Raw genomic sequence first — 20,102 nt, forward strand, 5'->3', positions numbered from 1 at the left:
TCTGGGTTCTTTCCAGCTTCTGGCTATTATAAATAAGGCTGCTTGAACATAGTGGAGCATGTGTCCTTCTTACCGGTTGGGACATCTTCTGGATATATGCCCAGGAGAGGTATTGCGGGATCCTCCGGGGGTACTATGTCCAATTTTCTGAGGAACCGCCAGACTGATTTCCAGAGTGGTTGTACAAGCTGGCAATCCCACCAACAATGGGATTTCTTCACATCCTCACCAGCATCTACTGTCACCTGAGTTTTTGATCTTAGCCATTCTGACTGGAGTAAAGTGGAATCTCAGGGTTGCTTTGATTTGCATTTCCCTGATGATTAAGGATTTTTTCAGGTGTTTCTCTGCCATTCGGTATTCCTCAGGTGAGAATTCTTTGTTCAGCTCTGAGCCCCATTTTTTAATGGGGTTATTTGATTTTCTGGAGTCCACCTTCTTGAGTTCTTTATATATATTGGATATTAGTCCCCTATCCGATTTGGGATAGGTAAAGATCCTTTCCCAATCTGTTGGTGGCCTTTTTGTCTTATTGACGGTGTCTTTTGCTTTGCAGAAGCTTTGCAATTTTATGAGGTCCCATTTATCGATTCTCGATCTTGCAGCACAAGCCATTGCTGTTCTATTCAGGAATTTCCCCCCTGTACCCATGTCTTCAAGACTTTTCCCTACTTTCTCCTCTATAAGTTTCAGTGTCTCTGGTTTTATGTGGAGTTCCTTAATCCACTTAGATTTGACCTTAGTACAAGGAGATAGAAATGGATCAATTCGCATTCTTCTACATGATAACCGCCAATTGTGCCAGCACCATTTGTTGAAAATGCTGTCTTTTTTCCACTGGATGGTTTTAGCTCCCTTGTCAAAGATCAAGTGACCATAGGTGTGTGGGTTCATCTCTGGGTCTTCAATTCTGTTCCATTGGTCTACTTATCTGTCACTATACCAGTACCATGCAGTTTTTATCACAATTGCTCTGTAGTACAGTTTTAGGTCCAGTATGTTGATTCCACCAGAGGTTCTTTTATCCTTAAGAAGAGTTTTTGCTATCCTAGGTTTTTTGTTATTCCAGATGAATCTGCCGATTGCCCTTTCTAATTCGTTGAAGAATTGAGTTGGAATTTTGATGGTGATTGCATTGAATCTGTAGATTGCTTTTGGCAAGATAGCCATTTTTACAATGTTGATCCTGCCAATCCATGAGCATGGGAGATCTTTCCATCTTCTGAGATCTTCTTTAATTTCTTTCTTCAGAGACTTGAAGTTCTTATCATACAGATCTTTCACTTCCTTAGTTAAGAGTCATGCCAAGGCATTTTATATTATTTGTGACTATTGAGAAGGGTGTTGTTTCCCTAATTTCTTTCTCAGCCTGTTTATCCTTTGTGTACAGAAAGGCCATTGACTTGTTTGAGTTAATTTTATATCCGGCTACTTCATTGAAGCTGTTTATCAGGCTTAGGAGTTCTCTGGTGGAATTTTTAGGGTCACTTATATATACTATCATATCATCTGCAAAAAGTGATATTTTGACTTCTTCCTTTCCAATTTGTATCCCCTTGATCTTCTTTTGTTGTCTAATTGCTCTGGCTAGGACTTCAAGTACAATGTTGAATAGGTAGGGCGAGAGTGGATAGCCTTGTCTAGTCCCTGATTTTAGTGGGATTGCTTCCAGCTTTTCACCATTTACTTTGATGTTAGCTATTGGTTTGCTGTAGATTGTTTTTATCATGTTTAGGTATGGGCCTTGAATTCCTGATCTTTCCAAGACTTTTATCATGAATGGGTGTTGGATTGTGTCAAATGCTTTCTCAGCATCTAACGAGATGATCATGTGGTTTTTGTCTTTGAGTTTGTTTATATAATGGATTACGTTGATGGATTTCTGTATATTGAACCATCCCTGCATCCCTGGGATGAAACCTACTTGGTCAGGATGGATGATTGTTTTGATGTGTTCTTGGATTCGGTTAGCAAGAACTTTATTGAGGATTTTTGCATCGATATTCATAAGGGAAATTGGTCTGAAGTTCTCTATCTTTGTTGGTTCTTTTCGTGTTTTAGGTATCAGAGTAGTTGTGGTTTCATAGAATGAGTTGGGTAGAGTACCTTCCATTTCTATTTTGTGGAATAGTTTGTGAAGAACTGGAATTAGGTCTTCTTTGAAGGTCTGATAGAACTCTGCACTAAACCCATCTGGTCCTGGGCTTTTTTTTGTTTGGGAGACTATTAATGACTGCTTCTATTTCTTTAGGGGATATAGGACTGTTTAGATCATTAACCTGATCTTGATTTACCTTTGGTACCTGGTATCTGTCTAGAAACTTGTCCATTTCATCCAGGTTTTCCAGTTTTGTTGAGTATAGCCTTTTGTAGAAGAATCTGATAGTGTTTTGGATTTCTTCAGGATCTGTTGTTATGTTTCCCTTTTCATTTCTTATTTTGTTAATTAGGATGCTTTCCCTTTGCCCTTTAGTGAGTCTGGCTAAGGGTTTATCTATCTTGTTGATTTTCTCAAAGAACCAGCTCCTTGATTGGTTGATTCTTTGAATAGTTCTTCTTGTTTCCACTTGGTTGATTTCACCCCTGAGTTTGATTATTTCCTGCCTTCTACTCCTCTTGGGTGAATTTGCTTCCTTTTGTTCTAGAGCTTTTAGGTGTGTTGTCAAGCTGCTAATGTGTGCTCTCTCTAGTTTCTTTTTGGAGGCACTCAGAGCTATGAGTTTTCCTCTTAGAAATGCTTTCATTTTGTCCCACAAGTTTGGGTATGTTGTGGCTTCATTTTCATTAAACTCCAAAAAGTCCTTAATTTCTTTCTTTATTCCTTCCTTGACCAAGGTATCATTGAGAAGAGTGTTGTTCCATTTCCACGTGAATGTTGGCTTTCTATTATTTATTTTGTTATTGAAGATCAGCTTTATTCCATGGTGATCTGATAGGATGCATGGGACAATTTCAATATTTTTGTATATGTTGAGGCTTGTATTGTGACCAATTATGTGGTCAATTTTGGAGAAGGTACCATGAGGTGCTGAGAAGGTATATCCTTTTGTTTTAGGATAAAATGTTCTGTAGATATCTGTTAAGTCCATTTGTTTCATCACTTCTGTTAGTTTCACCGTGTCCCTGTTTAGTTTCTATTTCCATGATCTGTCCATTGGTGAAAGTGGTGTGTTGAAGTCTCCCACTATTATTGTGTGAGGTGCAATGTGTGCTTTGAGCTTTACTAAAGTTTCTTTAATGAATGTTGCTCCCCTTGTATTTGGAGCATAGATATTCAGAATTGAGAGTTCCTCTTGGAGGATTTTACCTTTGATGAGTATGAAGTGCCCCTCCTTGTCTTTTTTGATTATTTTGGGTTGGAAGTCGATTTTGTTAGATATTAGAATGGCTACTCCAGCTTGTTTCTTCATACCATTTGCTTGGAAAATTGTTTTCCAGCCTTTCATTCTGAGGTAGTGTCTATCTTTTTCTCTGAGATGAGTTTCCTGTAAGCAGCAAAATGTTGGGTCTTGTTTGTGTAGCCAGTCTGTTAGTCTATGTCTTTTTATTGGGGAGTTGAGTCCATTGATATTAAGAGATATTAAGGAAAAGTAATTGTTACTTCCTGTTATTTTTGTTGTTAAAGTTGGCGTTCTGTTCTTGTGGCTGTCTTCTTTTAGGTTTGTTGAGGGATTACCTTCTTGTTTTTTCTAGGGCGTGGTTCCCATCCTTGTATTGGTTTTTTTTCTGTTATTATCCTTTGAAGGGCTGGATTCGTGGAGAGATAATGGGTGAATTTAGTTTTGTCGTGGAATACTTTGGTTTCTCCATCTATGGTAATTAAGAGTTTGGCTGGGTATAGTAGCCCGGGCTGGAGTTTGTGTTCTCTTAGTGTCTGTATAACATCTGTCCAGGCTCTTCTGGCTTTCATAGTCTCTGGTGAAAAATCTGGTGTAATTCTGATAGGCTTAACTTTATATGTTACTTGACCTTTTTCCCTTACTACTTTTAGTATTCTATCTTTATTTAGTGCATTTGTTGTTCTGATTATTATGTGTTGGGAGGAATTTCTTTTCTGGTCCAGTCTATTTGGAGTTCTGTAGGCTTCTTGTATGTTCATGGGCATCTCTTTCTTTAGATTTGGGAAGTTTTCTTCAATAATTTTGTTGAAGATGTTTGCTGGTCCTTTGAGTTGAAAATCTTCATTCTCATCCACTCCTATTATCCGTAGGTTTTGTCTTCTCATTGTGTCCTGGATTTCCTGGATGTTTTGATTAGGATCTTTTTGGATTTTGTATTTTCTTTGATTGTTGTGCCGATGTTCTCTATGGAATCTTCTGCACCTGAGATTCTCTCTTCCATCTCTTGTATTCTGTTGCTGATGCTGGCATCTATGGTTCCAGATTTCTTTCCTAGGGTTTCTATCTCCAGCGTTGCCTCACTTTGGGTTTTCTTTATTGTGTCTACTTCCCTTTTTAGGTCTAGTATGGTTTTGTTCATTTCCATCACCTGTTTGGATGTGTTTTCCTGTTTTTCTATAAGGACTTGTAACTCTTTAGCAGTGTTCTCCTGTATTTCTTTAAGTGAGTTATTAAAGTCCTTCTTGATGTCCTTTACCATCATCATGAGATATGCTTTTAAATCTAGGTCTATCTTTTCAGGTGTGTTGGGGTGCCCTGGACTGGGCGAAGTAGGCGTGCTGGGTTCTGATGATGGTGAGTGGTCCTGGTTTCTGTTAGTAGGATTCTTACGTTTACCTTTCGCCATCTGGCAATCTCTGGAGTTAGTTGTTATAGTTGTCTCTGTTTAGAGATTGTTCCTCTGGTGATTTTGTTACCTTCTATCAGCAGACCTGGGAGACTAGCTCTCTCCTCTGAGTTTCAGTGGTCAGAGCAGTCTCTGCAGGCAAGCTCTCCTCTTTCAGGGAAGGTGCACAGTTATCTGGTGTTTGGACCTCCTCCTGACTGAAGATGAAGGCCCAAAACAGGATCTTTCCCAGAAGCTGTGTTGCTTTGGCCTGTCACTGAAGCCGTTGTTTCAGTAGTCCACACTCTCACCTGTGTAGATTACTTTCAGCGAAGTCCTGGAACCAAGGTGGCACCCGCCAAACCTGAGGCAGAAGCCTCTCGGGCCAGGCGGACACCTGTGCTCTGACCTGGAAGGTGGCCGGTTGTCTGGAGCTGAAAATGGCGCCGCCTCAGAAGGTCTGTGGCTCTCGCCTGTCCCAGAAACTGCTGGCCTCTGTATCCCACATCCTCACCCGTGCAGCCTGCCCTCCATGGAGTCCCGGAACCAAGGTGGCTCCCGCGGAAGCTGAGGCAGAAGCCTCTCCGGCCGGGTGGACACCTGTGCTCTGACCTGGAAGGTGGTCGGTTGTCTGGAGCCGAAAATGGCGCCGCCTCAGAAGGTCTGTGGCTCTCGTCTTCACTTCGTCGTCTCTTCTTCACTTACTGTTCCACCTTATTTTTCACTCAATGAACCTGAAGGTCACTCATTGGCCTGAACTAACTGGCCAGTGAGCCCCAGAGATGCTCCTGCCTCCTGCCCCAAACACTGTGGTTACAGATGTGACAACCAGCCCGGATTTTTATGTGACTTATGAGGAGGATCTCAAGTCAAGTCCTCAGGCTTTCATGGCCTGAGACATCTCCCCTGCCACAACAGCTTCATTTTTAAAAATGAAGCCTACTATACTTTCCATAAAGCAAGCATAAAGTTTAACTTCGTTCAGATTAAATGATGGCAGTCTGTGACAAGAGAAATCCTACCTTCTTGTTTTCTTTTCTTTTCTTTTCTTTTCTTTTCTTTTCTTCCCTTTTCCCTTCCCTTCCCTCCCCCCTTCTCTTCCCTTCCCTTCCCCTTCCCTTCCCTTTTCCCTTCCCTTTTCCCTTCTCTTCCCTTTTCCCTTCCCTTTTCCCTTCTCTTCCCTTTTCCCTTCCCTTCTCTTCCCTTTTCCCTTCCCTTCCCTTCCCTTTTCCCTTCCCTTCCCTTTTCCCTTCCCTTCCCTTTTCCCTTCCCTTCCCTTTTCCCTTCCCTTCCCCCTTCCCTTCCCTTCCCTTCCCTTCCCTTCCCTTCCCCTCCCCTTCCCCTCCCCTTCCCCTCCCCTCCCCTCCCTTCCTTTCTTCCTTTCTTTCTTTCTTTCTTTCTTTCTTTCTTTCTTTCTTTCTTTCTTTCTGAGACAGGGAAATCCTGCTTTCTAAGAGTTTACAACATTAGGGGACCATACAGTAATTTGCAACTAACACTTTTCTAGAGACACGATAATGTGGAATTTGGAAGAGTTAGGTATCCGGTGCAACCTCCATCAATTACCTGAGGGTGGATGGGGTCGGAGAAGCTCCAGAAGAGGAGCAGTGACGGCTGCAGCAGCAGTCTGCCGGAATTCTGGACTCTCTCTTCATAGGAGAGGCGCACGGCCACAGACACGACTATGAGCCCTGAGTGAACACAGGTGCAAAGCAGTCAGCAGTGCTGTCCACAGAGGGACCTCCGGCTGGCGCTCGCCATGGCCGCAGAGCTAATGTGTAAGTGTATGTCACTCAGCCCTGAAAATGTCCCCACTGAGATGTGTTACTGAGTTAGCATGCACAGTGTACTTGGAAGGTTTGGTAATAAAAGATCAGGATTTTATTTTATTTTTAATTGTGTGTCCATGTGTTGGTCCGTGTGGCTTTGTGCACAACTGCAGAATGACTATGGGTACCATGGGGGTGGTAGGAGATGTCATATCCACCAGAGACAGAGTTGAAGGTAATTGTGAGCCACCTGATGTGGATGCTGGATATGAACTCTGGTCTAAGTATGTGCTCTCAACCACCAAGCCATCTCTCCAGCCTGCGAGAAGTATTTTTAATAAGAGAAAGGCCAGTGAGGAGGGTTGGAAGGGAGAAAGAGTAGAGACCTCTCTTTCCCTGGCTGTACCTGGACACATTGCTTTCCCCTGAGCTGTTGCGCTCTTTCTGGGTGTCTCCCCAGAGCGTTAGGGGCAGAGGATTCAGCACAGGAGTCTGGCAAGCCACAGGCAAAGACAGGTTCTTTGTTCACTGCTTATTGACCGGGGCTGGAGCTCCTAAGTGCAGGTGTGTAGAGCTTGAGAGAGGGGCCTGGCACTCAGCAAGTCTTACATGTTCAGCTAAAACCAACCCCATCTTAAGTTTAAATACTAAAGCACGAAAGGGAGCCCCCCTCACCGAAGATGGTCGGGTGCCAAGAGACACAGGTAATCATTTTCTCCATGGTGTTGTGAAGGTCTGTAAAGGACTGGTACTCCTTCAGATGGGTGTCAGTCTTGTCCCCAAAGGTGCTCTCCTCCTCTGCGAGGTTCTTCCAGTCGTCGATAAACGTGTTCATGATCTCATTCTGCTGCAGGGCTACTTCAACGCTGTTTTATGTTTTAAAAAGAAGCATCCGGCACGCTGGATGTTAGTATCCAAAGACGCTGCAACGTCATCACGGGTTGATGCGTGTACGCGAGGACCATTACTGCTCATAACCCCCAAACTGGCGGCTATGTGGATCCCTCAAAAATTTCTCTCACAATCTTTTTTGGGAAATGACACCCCACACTTGGTTTATTTTAGATAAAATTCTGAGAGAAAAGAAACTTCACTTCTTTAAAAGTGCTTGCTTCCAGTCTGAAATCCCATTTACACAGACTTAAAAACACAAACAATGTTAAACACTTTTAAAGTTGGAAGAAAAGCTAATGCTACTATAGGTTTCTCACTTACTCTGACCAATACTGCTATAGTTCCTATATAAATTTTCCTCTTTCTCCTGGGTCTGTGTGCTCTTTCCTTTATAACAGGGAAGGAACTACAGAAATCCCCTCTAGTTAGAGCACGGGCCTGCACCTGCTGATCTCAAAGCCTCGATCAGACCATGCTTGCCTGCGTCTCTGTCTTAGAACAGTTAAAGAAGCTGTCTGTGCTGTGATTGGTCAGCTCTGATTCATAGCACTCAGCTGCTTCACCATCCTTGGTATACATTCTAGTCACGTGACGTGAAACGTCCCTTCATCCCTGAAAGGTTATAGAAAGTCAGCCCCTCGTGTGTGTAAAGTTACCTCGGCCTATGTGTAGAAGGTGTGTGTGAAGCATTGTGTTGTCCCACCTATAGTCTGTCGTGTTCTGCCCTCAAATATTCAGATAAAGCAATGTCCAGCTTTTAATTGCCAATTTGAAGTTAGGAGAGCATCGTGGCACACTGGGTTGTCCTCACTGTGTTTGGTACAGCCCTACCATGAGAGGCCTGTGATGGCTTAGCAGAGGAATCTCTGAGACTCAGATGCTCAAGCCCTGCTGATGCTCACATGTCTAAGCCTTACACATGGATCTGCTCCTAAGAGCCCAATATTAAAAATAAGCATGTGCAAATGTGGGACCCTGACTTAGAGCATTTCTCCCTGGGAGGTAAAGCCCCTGGATATTCCCCAAGCTTGTTTTCCCTGATCTTTAAAAATACAGCCAGAAAGAAGCTCTTTGCTCTCTACAGCCAGCAAAAAGCCTTTTTGTTTCTATACTTTACAACCAGAGATGCTTGCTTTCCTGTGCCGAGGACGCGGAGATAAAAATTCAGAAAGAACTCACTCCCCACTCCTGCCTTGTAAATTTCACCAAGGACACCAGGAAAAGAAGAACTCTCTTCTCAACTCTTCCCAACTCTCCTCCCAACTCCTCCCAACTCCTCAGCTAGCTGTTAAAAGCCCCCTACTGTCACCGCTGGGGGTCGAACTCCCTTGCCCTGCAGGGTGGAGGGACTTCATCCTCAGCTAGCTGATAATAAAACCTCTTGCAGTTTGCATCAGATGTGGTTTTCTCTCGGGTCACTGGGGTGCTGGCCAGCTCTTCCTGGGACTTGAGCGGAAGCCCAGCTTCGGGGGGTCTTACACATACTGCGTTCAAAGTTCTTCCCGTGTGTTTCCTTACCTTGTGGACACATTGTTGAAAAAGTCGACCAAAGATTTTGATTTTCCGATGAGGCTTTTTTCCTCTTCTGAGAATTCTCTTGGATAATACTGAGTGGTAGCATTTTTAGGAAAAGCCCTAATATATAAAAGAAAGTTGAATACCGAAATTTGAATCAGAGCAAACCAAGTATGGGTTACACCGGTTTAGAAGTCTATTTCCATGGCCGTGGTGTCGGAATATTTATATCAAAATATTTTACCTTAGTATTTTTCTTTATCATAAAATCAATATTGATTACCAAAGTCTGCATGTACATTTCTCCAACATAATAATAATAATATAAAAAGCCCTGGGAGCTAACAGGCGGTATGGAAAATCACAAGAACTAAGAAGAGAACATGGTCAAAATGATCATATCCTAACGAAACCCAGAACTGTGGTCAGCGCGCTTGCATTAAAAATGGCCTTAAAGGGTCTTTGGTTGTAAAATCTGATTTAGAAATTATTTAAAAATATAGAAAAGTTGTAAGAAGGATATAACTACATCGAAATTTCTATACATTCTTGTTTTATTTTGTTTTGTTTTGTTTTGGTTTGGTTTTGGTTTTTCGAGACAAGGTTTCTCTGTATAGACCTGGCTGTCCTGTGTTGGGAGCCGCCCCCACATTCGCCGTCACAAGATGGCGCTGACATCCTGTGTTCTAAGTGGTAAACAAATAATCTGCGCATGTGCCAAGGGTATTTTACGACTACTTGTACTCTGCCTTTCCCGTGAACGTCAGCTCGGCCATGGGCTGCAGCCAATCAGGGAGTGATGCGTCCTAGGCGAAATATAACTCTCCTAAATAGGAAAGGGGTTTCGGTTTCAATATAGAAGGGGTTTTCGCTTTTGGGGCTGGGGGTTTGCGCTCCTAGCTCCTGAAGATGTAAGCAATAAAGTTTTGCCGCAGAAGATTCTGGTCTGTTGTGTTCTTCCTGGCCGGGCGTGAGAACGCTATTAAGAATTGGTGCTGAAATCCGGGACGAGAAATTCCGGGACGAGAAAAAATCCGGGACGAAAAAATACAAGAAAACTCGGGACCGGCACAAGGAAGATCCCTCATTCCAGAACCAGAACTGCGGGTCGCGGTAATAAAGGTTCCCGTAAAGCAGACTGTTAAGAAGGATTCAACTGCATGAATTCAGAACTTTTCAGCTGGGGAACGAGAGTACCAGTGAGTATAGCTTTACGAGGTAAGCCTGGCCTTGAACTTTCTAAGGAAATTCAAGACAGTCTATCAGAAGTAAAGTGGAAAATGTTTGGCCTTGAATTTTTTCTAGTGTTAGAAGCCCTTTTGTTCCTTTTCACATGTTATCAAGTGGTTAAGGCAGGGCGGATTCTAGATGAAATTCAGGACAATCTATCAGAAGTAAAGCGGGGAGAGAGAGTAGGAGCAAAGAGAAAATATGGTACACAAAATAAGTATACAGGCCTTTCCAAGGGTCTTGAACCCGAGGAAAAGTTTAGGTCAGGTAAGAATACCTGGGGAGAGATTAGAAGGAAGGAAAAGAAAAAAGAAAAGAAAAAAGATCGATTAGCGGAGGTCTCTAGGAGATACTCGTCACTAGATGAGCTCAGGAAGCCAGCTCTTAGTAGCTCTGAAGCAGATGAAGAATTCTCCTCTGAGGAAACAGACTGGGAGGAAGAAGCAGCCCATTACCAGCCAGCTAATTGGTCAAGAAAAAAGCCAAAAGCGGCTGGCGAAAGCCAGCGTACTGTTCAACCTCCCGGCAGTCGGTTTCAAGGTCCGCCCTATGCGGAGCCCCCGCCCTGCGTAGTGCGTCAGCAATGCGCAGAGAGGCAATGCGCAGAGAGGCAATGCGCAGAGAGATGCGCAGAGAGGCAATGCGCAGAGAGATGCGCAGAGAGGCAATGCGCAGAGAGATGCGCAGAGAGGCAATGCGCAGAGAGATGCGCAGAGAGGCAATGCGCAGAGAGATGCGCAGAGAGGCAATGCGCAGAGAGATGCGCAGAGAGGCAGTGCGCAGAGAGGCAGTGCGCAGAGAGGCAGTGCGCAGACTCATTCATTCCCAGAGAGGAACAAAGGAAAATACAACAGGCATTTCCAGTCTTTGAAGGAGCCGAGGGTGGGCGTGTCCACGCTCCGGTAGAATACGTACAGATTAAAGAACTCGCCGAGTCGGTCCGTAAATACGGAACCAATGCTAATTTTACCTTGGTGCAGTTAGACAGGCTCGCCGGCATGGCACTAACTCCTGCTGACTGGCAAACGATTGTAAAAGCCGCTCTCCCTAGTATGGGCAAATATATGGAATGGAGAGCGCTTTGGCACGAAGCTGCACAAGCGCAGGCCCGAACAAACGCAGCTGCTTTGACTCCAGAGCAGAGAGATTGGACTTTTGACTTGTTAACGGGTCAGGGAGCTTATTCTGCTGATCAGACAAACTACCATTGGGGAGCTTATGCCCAAATTTCCTCCACGGCTATTAGGGCCTGGAAGGCGCTCTCCCGAGCAGGGGAAGCCACTGGGCAGTTAACAAAGATAATCCAGGGACCTCAGGAATCCTTCTCAGATTTTGTGGCCAGAATGACAGAGGCAGCAGAGCGTATTTTTGGAGAGTCAGAGCAAGCTGCGCCTCTGGTAGAACAGCTCATCTATGAGCAAGCCACAAAGGAGTGCCGAGCGGCCATAGCCCCAAGAAAGAACAAAGGCTTACAAGACTGGCTCAGGGTCTGTCGAGAGCTTGGGGGACCTCTCAGCAATGCAGGTTTAGCGGCTGCCATCCTTCAATCCCAAAACCGCTCCATGGGCAGAAATAATCAGAGGACATGTTTTAACTGCGGAAAGCCTGGGCATTTTAAGAAAGATTGCAGAGCTCCAGATAAACAGGGAGGGACTCTCACTCTTTGCTCTAAGTGTGGCAAGGGTTATCATAGAGCCGACCAGTGTCGCTCTGTGAGGGATATAAAGGGCAGAATTCTTCCCCCACCTGATAGTCAATCAGCTTATGTGCCAAAAAACGGGTCATCGGGCCCTCGGTCCCAGGGCCCTCAAAGATATGGGAACCGGTTTGTCAGGACCCAGGAAGCAGTCAGAGAGGCGACCCAGGAAGACCCACAAGGGTGGACCTGCGTGCCGCCTCCGACTTCCTATTAATGCCTCAAATGAGTATTCAGCCGGTGCCAGTGGAGCCTATACCATCCTTGCCCCCGGGAACCATGGGCCTTATTCTCGGCCGGGGTTCACTCACCTTACAGGGCTTAGTAGTCCACCCTGGAGTTATGGATTGTCAACATTCCCCTGAAATACAGGTCCTGTGCTCAAGCCCTAAAGGCGTTTTTTCTATTAGTAAAGGAGATAGGATAGCTCAGCTGCTGCTCCTCCCTGATAATACCAGGGAGAAATTTGCAGGACCTGAGATAAAGAAAATGGGCTCCTCAGGAAATGATTCTGCCTATTTGGTTGTATCTTTGAATGATAGACCTAAGCTCCGCCTTAAGATCAACGGAAAAGAGTTTGAAGGCATCCTTGATACCGGAGCAGATAAAAGTATAATTTCTACACATTGGTGGCCCAAAGCATGGCCCACCACAGAGTCATCTCATTCATTACAGGGCCTAGGTTATCAATCATGTCCCACTATAAGCTCCATTGCCTTGACGTGGGAATCCTCTGAAGGGCAGCAAGGGAAATTCATACCTTATGTGCTCCCACTCCCGGTTAACCTCTGGGGAAGGGATATTATGCAGCATTTGGGCCTTATTTTGTCCAATGAAAACGCCCCATCGGGAGGGTATTCAGCTAAAGCAAAAAATATCATGGCAAAGATGGGTTATAAAGAAGGAAAAGGGTTAGGACATCAAGAACAGGGAATGTCCAATAGTCCTACTATGTGTCAACTTTATGTACAAGAAGCTCTTTTGCCAATGAGGGAACAATTCCCCTCTTTAATTTTGCTCCTTTACATGGATGACATCCTCCTGTGCCATAAAGACCTTACCATGCTACAAAAGGCATATCCTTTTCTACTTAAAACTTTAAGTCAGTGGGGTTTACAGATAGCCACAGAAAAGGTCCAAATTTCTGATACAGGACAATTCTTGGGCTCTGTGGTGTCCCCAGATAAGATTGTGCCCCAAAAGGTAGAGATAAGAAGAGATCACCTCCATACCTTAAATGATTTTCAAAAGCTGTTGGGAGATATTAATTGGCTCAGACCTTTTTTAAAGATTCCTTCTGCTGAGTTAAGGCCTTTGTTTAGTATTTTAGAAGGAGATCCTCATATCTCCTCCCCTAGGGCTCTTACTCTAGCTGCTAACCAGGCCTTACAAAAGGTGGAAAAAGCCTTACAGAATGCACAATTACAACGTATTGAGGATTCGCAGCCTTTCAGTTTGTGTGTCTTTAAGACAGCACAATTGCCAACCGCAGTTTTGTGGCAGAATGGGCCATTGTTGTGGATCCATCCAAACGTATCCCCAGCTAAAATAATAGATTGGTATCCTGATGCAATTGCACAGCTTGCCCTTAAAGGCCTAAAAGCAGCAATCACCCACTTTGGGCGAAGTCCATATCTTTTAATTGTACCTTATACCGCTGCACAGGTTCAAACCTTGGCAGCCACATCTAATGATTGGGCAGTTTTAGTTACCTCCTTTTCAGGACAAATAGATAACCATTATCCAAAACATCCAATTTTACAGTTTGCCCAAAATCAATCTGTTGTTTTTCCACAAATAACAGTAAGAAACCCACTTAAAAATGGGATTGTGGTATATACTGATGGATCAAAAACTGGCATAGGTGCCTATGTGGCTAATGGTAAAGTGGTATCCAAACAATATAATGAAAATTCACCTCAAGTGGTAGAATGTTTAGTGGTTTTAGAAGTTTTAAAAACCTTTTTAGAACCCCTTAATATTGTGTCAGATTCCTGTTATGTGGTTAATGCAGTAAATCTTTTAGAAGTGGCTGGAGTGATTAAGCCTTCCAGTAGAGTTGCCAATATTTTTCAGCAAATACAATTAGTTTTGTTATCTAGAAGATTTCCTGTTTATATTACTCATGTTAGAGCCCATTCAGGCCTACCTGGCCCCATGGCTCTGGGAAATGATTTGGCAGATAAGGCCACTAAAGTGATGGCTGCTGCCCTATCATCCCCGGTAGAGGCTGCAAGAAATTTTCATAACAATTTTCATGTGACGGCTAAAACATTACGCAGTCGTTTCTCCTTGACAAGAAAAGAAGCCCGTGACATTGTTACTCAATGTCAAAGCTGCTGTGAGTTCTTGCCAGTTCCTCATGTGGGAATTAACCCACGCGGTATTCGACCTCTACAGGTCTGGCAAATGGATGTTACACATGTTTCTTCCTTTGGAAAACTTCAATATCTCCATGTGTCCATTGACACATGTTCTGGCATCATGTTTGCTTCTCCGTTAACCGGAGAAAAAGCCTCACATGTGATTCAACATTGCCTTGAGGCATGGAGTGCTTGGGGGAAACCCAAACTCCTTAAGACTGATAATGGACCAGCTTATACGTCTCAAAAATTTCAGCAGTTCTGCCGTCAGATGGACGTAACCCACCTGACTGGACTTCCATACAACCCTCAAGGACAGGGTATTGTTGAGCGTGCGCATCGCACCCTCAAAGCCTATCTTATAAAACAGAAGAGGGGAACTTTTGAAGAGATTTTACCCCGAGCACCAAGAGTGTCTGTGTCTATGGCACTCTTTACACTCAATTTTTTAAATATTGATGCTCATGGCCATACTGCGGCTGAACGTCATTGTACAGAGCCAGATAGGCCCAATGAGATGGTTAAATGGAAAAATGTCCTTGATAATAAATGGTATGGCCCGGATCCTATTTTGATAAGATCCAGGGGAGCTATCTGTGTTTTCCCACAGAATGAAGACAACCCATTTTGGATACCAGAAAGACTCACCCGAAAAATCCAGACTGACCAAGGGAATACTGATGTCCCTCGTCTTGGTGATGTCCAGGGCGTCAATAATAAAGAGAGAGCAGCGTTGGGGGATAATGTCGACATTTCCACTCCCAATGACGGTGATGTATAATGCTCAAGTATTCTCCTGCTTTTTTACCACTAACTAGGAACTGGGTTTAGCCTTGATTCAGACAGCCTTGGCTCTGTCTGGACAGGTCCAGACGACTGACACCATTAACACTTTGTCAGCCTCAGTGACTACAGTCATAGATAAACAGGCCTCAGCTAATGTCAAGATACAGAGAGGTCTCATGCTGGTTAATCAACTCATAGATCTTGTCCAGATACAACTAGATGTATTATGACAAATAACTCAGCAGGGATGTGAACAAAAGTTTCCGGGATTGTGTGTTATTTCCATTCAGTATGTTAAATTTACTAGGACAGCTAATTTGTCAAAAAGTCTTTTTCAGTATATGTTACAGAATTGGATGGCTGAATTTGAACAGATCCTTCGGGAATTGAGACTTCAGGTCAACTCCACGCGCTTGGACCTGTCCCTGACCAAAGGATTACCCAATTGGATCTCCTCAGCATTTTCTTTCTTTAAAGAATGGGTGGGATTGATATTATTTGGAGATACACTTTGCTGTGGATTAGTGTTGCTTCTTTGATTGGTCTGTAAGCTTAAGGCCCAAACTAGGAGAGACAAGGTGGTTATTGCCCAGGCGCTTGCAGGACTAGAACATGGAGCTTCCCCTGATATATCTATGCTTAGGCAATAGGTCGCTGGCCACTCAGCTCTTACATCTCACGAGGCTAGACTCATTGCACGGGATAGAGTGAGTGTGCTTCAGCAGCCCGAGAGAGTTGCACGGCTAAGCACTGCAGTAGAAAGGCTCTGCGGCATATATGAGCCTATTCTAGGGAGACATGTCATCTTTCATGAAGGTTCAGTGTCCTAGTTCCCTTCCCCCAGGAAAAACGACACGGGAGCAGGTCAGGGTTGCTCTGGGTAAAAGCCTGTGAGCCTAAGAGCTAATCCTGTACATGGCTCCTTTACCTACACACTGGGGATTTGACCTCTATCTCCACTCTCATTAGTTGGGTGGCCTATTTGCTCTTATTAAAAGGAAAGGGGGAGATGTTGGGAGCCGCCCCCACATTCGCCGTCACAAGATGGCGCTGACATCCTGTGTTCTAAGTGGTAAACAAATAATCTGCGCATGTGCCAAGGGTATTTTACGACTACTTGTACTCTGCCTTTCCCGTGAATGTCAGCTCGGCCATGGGCTGCAGCCAATCAGGGAGTGATGCGTCCTAGGCGAAATATAACTCTCCTAAATAGGAAAGGGGTTTCGGTTTCAATATAGAAGGGGTTTTTGCTTTTGGGGCTGGGGGTTTGCGCTCCTAGCTCCTGAAGATGTAAGCAATAAAGTTTTGCCGCAGAAGATTCTGGTCTGTTGTGTTCTTCCTGGCCGGGCGTGAGAACGCTAGTAAGAGTCCTGGACCTCACTTTGTAGACCAGTCTGGCCTCGAACTCAGAAATCCGCCTGCCTCTGCCTCTCGAGTGCTGGGCTTAAAGGCGTGCGCCACCACGCCTGGCTCTATACATTCTTTACCCAGACTCCCTAACTGATATTTGTCAAGCTTACTTAACTGCTTTTCTTTTTAAGTTGATATTTATAGTCATATATTTACCCCGTTCTCCCTCTTTTCTCTCCTTTATTCCATCCAATCAACTTCTCTGCCTGCCTGCCTGTCTGTCTGTCTGCCTGCCTGCCTGCCTGCCTGCCTGCCTGCCTGCCTGCCTGTCTGTCTGTCTGCCTGCCTGCCTGCCTGTCTGCCTGCCTGTCTGTCTGTCTTTGGTGTATGTGGAGGGTATAAGTATGTGTCCAGGTACAGGCTTGTATGTGTAGGTGCACATGAGTGCAGAGAGGATGCTGAGTGACCCGCTCTATCTACCCTTATGTGTCGTACTCCCCGGAGACAGTGTCTTCCCCTCCCTTTGGAGCTCATTGTTCTTCAGCTGGGCTGGCTGGCCAGTAAGCCTCAGTCACACTTCTACCACTGCCCTCTGGAATATTAGGGTTTCCGGCATGGGTGCTGCTGGGCAGGGCTTTTTTGGTGGGCATTGGGGTTTGGAATCTAGGTCCTCATACTGCCACAGTGAGTCCTCACCGGCCGAGCCACCTATCTCTCTGGCCCTATGTCTGTGAATTTAAACAAGCACAATCCATTCCACGTCCCTAAGGGACGTTTGGCAAATGCTACTGAAGTCTAGCGGTAGAGTCCAGAGTCTGTTACACTCCCTGTAAAGCACATTAAAACCCTCCCATTGCAGACACTTACTTGGCTACCAGTGCCCATCAACTGGGAGACCCTGCTCTGAGATCAGGAAGCTAGGGTTTGCTCCATTAGGGCAGCGGTGCCACCCACGTCAATGAAGACATGTTTGTATCTCGCTGGCTTGCCTCCTCTGTGAGCATGTCACACTGTCCTGAGCTTCTCCCTCAGTCTGACACACTGGGTGAGCTTTGGATCCTAAGTCACTGAGCTAGGAAATGCTGGGTGGCCCAATCGTTATCGGTGTGGACTCTGAGGACAGGTTATCTGGCTTGAAAGCCTGGCTCACTCGCCATGTGACCCTTAGCTAATTATTTAACTTCTCTGAGCCTATTTTCTTGTCTGTGAATAGAAGTCTTTAAAGCATCTCCGAGTCACTGTCAGGGTGTGTGTGTGAGTGTGCAGAGCCTTGAAGAGAGCATCAAGCATGCTTAGTGTGCTCAATAGAGTCTGGGACATTTAATCCATGTTTACTGAAAAATATCAGTAAATTGCTGCTGTGAGTTGCAAGTGGATTAAACAGCAATCAGGCAGCAAGGTACAGAGAGTTTGGAATACGCTTAATAGACAACACATTGTTCTTATTGCCTACCTATGTTGGCATCCGTGGCAGCACACGGGATAGTGGTGAGAAGGAATGCTGATTCTGAAACCCAAGAGACTTGGGTTTGGATCTCAAGGCAGAAATAAAAAAGACGTTCGTGGTTTTATGAAAGTAGCAAGGCAAGTAGGAGTCAGATGTGTGGTACAGTGTTGGTTTCGTCCAGGAGAACTTGGACAATTAATGGCCTTGGATCACATCAGGTGATCGCTAGGGCAGCCGTGCTATGGTTTCGATAGTTTTGATGACGGCGTTTTTGTATGTACATATCTTTCTCACTCACCTTTTCCATTTACCACCACCACCCAAATTAATGGTGGGCACATTTTCCCTGGTTTAAAATTATAGCTGCTTCCTACTTGGCCACTCCCATGTACAGCTTGCTCTGCCCTGCCCTCCAGCACACACCACTGTGGGTTTATTTATTTTTTATTTCTTTACATCATACTGCCGTGTCTCCTTTGCTTCAGAATTTGACTGCATTTCCTGCTGGCCTCCTGCTTTTCTGTCTACTACACTGAGAAGGAAACAAGACTTCAGATGCTATTCTAAGGTCTCTGGATGGAAGTTTTTTGTTTTTCTCATAGGTGATGGACCCGATCTTGCCAGTGAAGTCAGACACTCTGACGGGAGGTGTAAAGCTGGCAGCCATACCACTGGTGTGGTGGTGCACGCCTGTGGTCCCTGCATTTGGGAAGCTGAGGCAGGAACATTGCCAACTGGGGGTCAACTTGAAATACATGGCAAGTTCGAGGCCAGCCTGGACTAAATAATGAGACTCCCATCATAAACAAACAAATCTTTGAGCAGGAAGAGGAGAGTTTCTAGAAGACAACAGTAAGATTCTAGGTGGGTGTCAGCCAGCACTATGACTATTAATACCATTTTTCATTTTCCTACTTCATGGCTTTTAGCATGTAATAGTATCTTATTCACCAAGATTTCAAAAAGAGCATTACTGGGTATAACCAAGTCTTCCCAAATCAGATGCATGCCTGCCTGTGTCTACTGTATATCATCTCATACCATTTTGTCTGCGTGCTTGTGTCCTTGACTTCAGCAATGACTTGCAAGCCGACATCTTTCTCAACTTGTGAGAGGGTGTAATTTTTCTCTGGGTAAGACGTACACTCAATGTAGGCATCTTTTACGCTAGAGGCATTCTGGTCACTGAAAGTCACTGGTGCACCAAATTCACTCCGTTTTCTAGAAATCATGTAGGTCACCTGCAACACACATAAGCAGCAGAAAAGTGAATGTGCGATACAGTGTCGGTGTGCACACGGTGTCGGCGTGCACGGGCCCTCTCAGAGCCCCTTGGACCCTTGCTGTCCCTCTCCAGCTCCTCGTGACCTTTGTTCCCACAGCCTGCAGCCACTATTCCTCACTATGTTCACCATGACAGAGGCAAAAAGGACAAGAGGTGACAGGGGGTTACATCTGGACTAGGAGGAGACAGGTAAGAGGTATGTGGAAGCCCACCTTCTATTTGGGGCAACCCTGAGTGTAATCTGCGTTTCTGAGCTCCTCTAGGGACTCAGGACAAAGCCTTCCTTCTAGAGACTCTGGCCGGAGTGCTCCCTTGGAGGACTTCTCTTTTTCCTGTCCTGCACTGTCCCCAGCCACTTGCACATGATCCTCCCCTCAAGAGTTGCTGGGGGGGGGGGAGGAAACCCCACTGTGTTCATTTCCTACTGTTGCTGTAGCCAGCTAAAACAAGGAGTTCCAGTTTTACAGCTGTGGAGGCAAAACATCTGAGGTTGTCTGGAGGATTCCTGCTGAGGGGCAGTGGAGAACTTGACCTTGCTCCTTCCCTGTACCCGGTGAAGCCAGCAACCTTCCCTGTACCCGGTGAAGCCAGTAACCTTCGATGTTCCTTGACTGTAGATAAACTCTCCCTCGGGTCTCTACGGTCTTTGAGCAAGCAAGTGCGCTGGGGATTGAACCCAGGGCTTTGAGGGCTAACGGTCCCATTCTTGGTCTCTTTCTCATGGCATCCGTGTCTATGTCTCCATGGAATCAATTTCTCAAGGACGCCAACAAAAGCAGATGAGGGGCTTAATCTGTTTGTGACCTCACTATAGCTAACTATATTTGCAAAGATGCTCCCCATACCAGTAGTGTCACACTCTGGGGTACTAGGGGCCAAGAGACTTTAAGATACTCTTTCTTGGGGAGCAGATTCAATCTATGATGCCTACCAAAGAAAGAGACCGTTCTTCTACTAGAAAACAACAACAATACCCACCTCCCACCCACAGATTTAAAAAAAAAAAAAGAGCAAAATCTGCACTTCCCAGTGACCCATACAG

General features: G+C 45.0%; 2 protein-coding genes across 6 annotated transcripts in view; one reads left to right on the forward strand and one right to left on the reverse strand.

Annotated features, from left to right (window-relative positions):
• Wdr63 (WD repeat domain 63) overlaps positions 1 to 20,102 on the reverse strand; it is a 67,575-nt gene that overhangs the window by 33,527 nt on the left and 13,946 nt on the right. For all 3 annotated transcript variants that reach the window (XR_867216.3, NM_172864.3, XM_017319579.2), the window contains 4 exons: positions 18,817 to 19,016; positions 8,907 to 9,023; positions 7,170 to 7,360; positions 6,292 to 6,416 (listed from right to left, as the gene is read on the reverse strand). Coding sequence is in view for 2 of the 3 variants with exons in the window: in NM_172864.3 (NP_766452.2) it covers positions 6,292 to 6,416; positions 7,170 to 7,360; positions 8,907 to 9,023; positions 18,817 to 19,016 (633 nt within the window). In the remaining variant the exon portion in view is untranslated. The remainder of the gene's footprint in view (positions 1 to 6,291; positions 6,417 to 7,169; positions 7,361 to 8,906; positions 9,024 to 18,816; positions 19,017 to 20,102) is intronic.
• Mcoln3 (mucolipin 3) overlaps positions 19,225 to 20,102 on the forward strand; it is a 48,532-nt gene continuing 47,654 nt past the window's right edge. Inside the window, exon 1 of one of the 3 annotated variants that reach the window (XM_006501083.4) lies at positions 19,225 to 19,249. The gene's annotated coding sequence lies outside the window, so the exon portion shown is untranslated. Of the gene's footprint in view, positions 19,257 to 20,102 lie in introns of all 3 variants that reach the window. The other 2 variants (XM_006501084.4, XM_006501087.4) reach the window with 2 other exon arrangements.

The sequence above is a fragment of the Mus musculus genome, chromosome 3 (assembly GCF_000001635.26).
Source record: "Mus musculus strain C57BL/6J chromosome 3, GRCm38.p6 C57BL/6J".
Classification (NCBI taxonomy): Eukaryota; Metazoa; Chordata; class Mammalia; order Rodentia; family Muridae; genus Mus; species Mus musculus.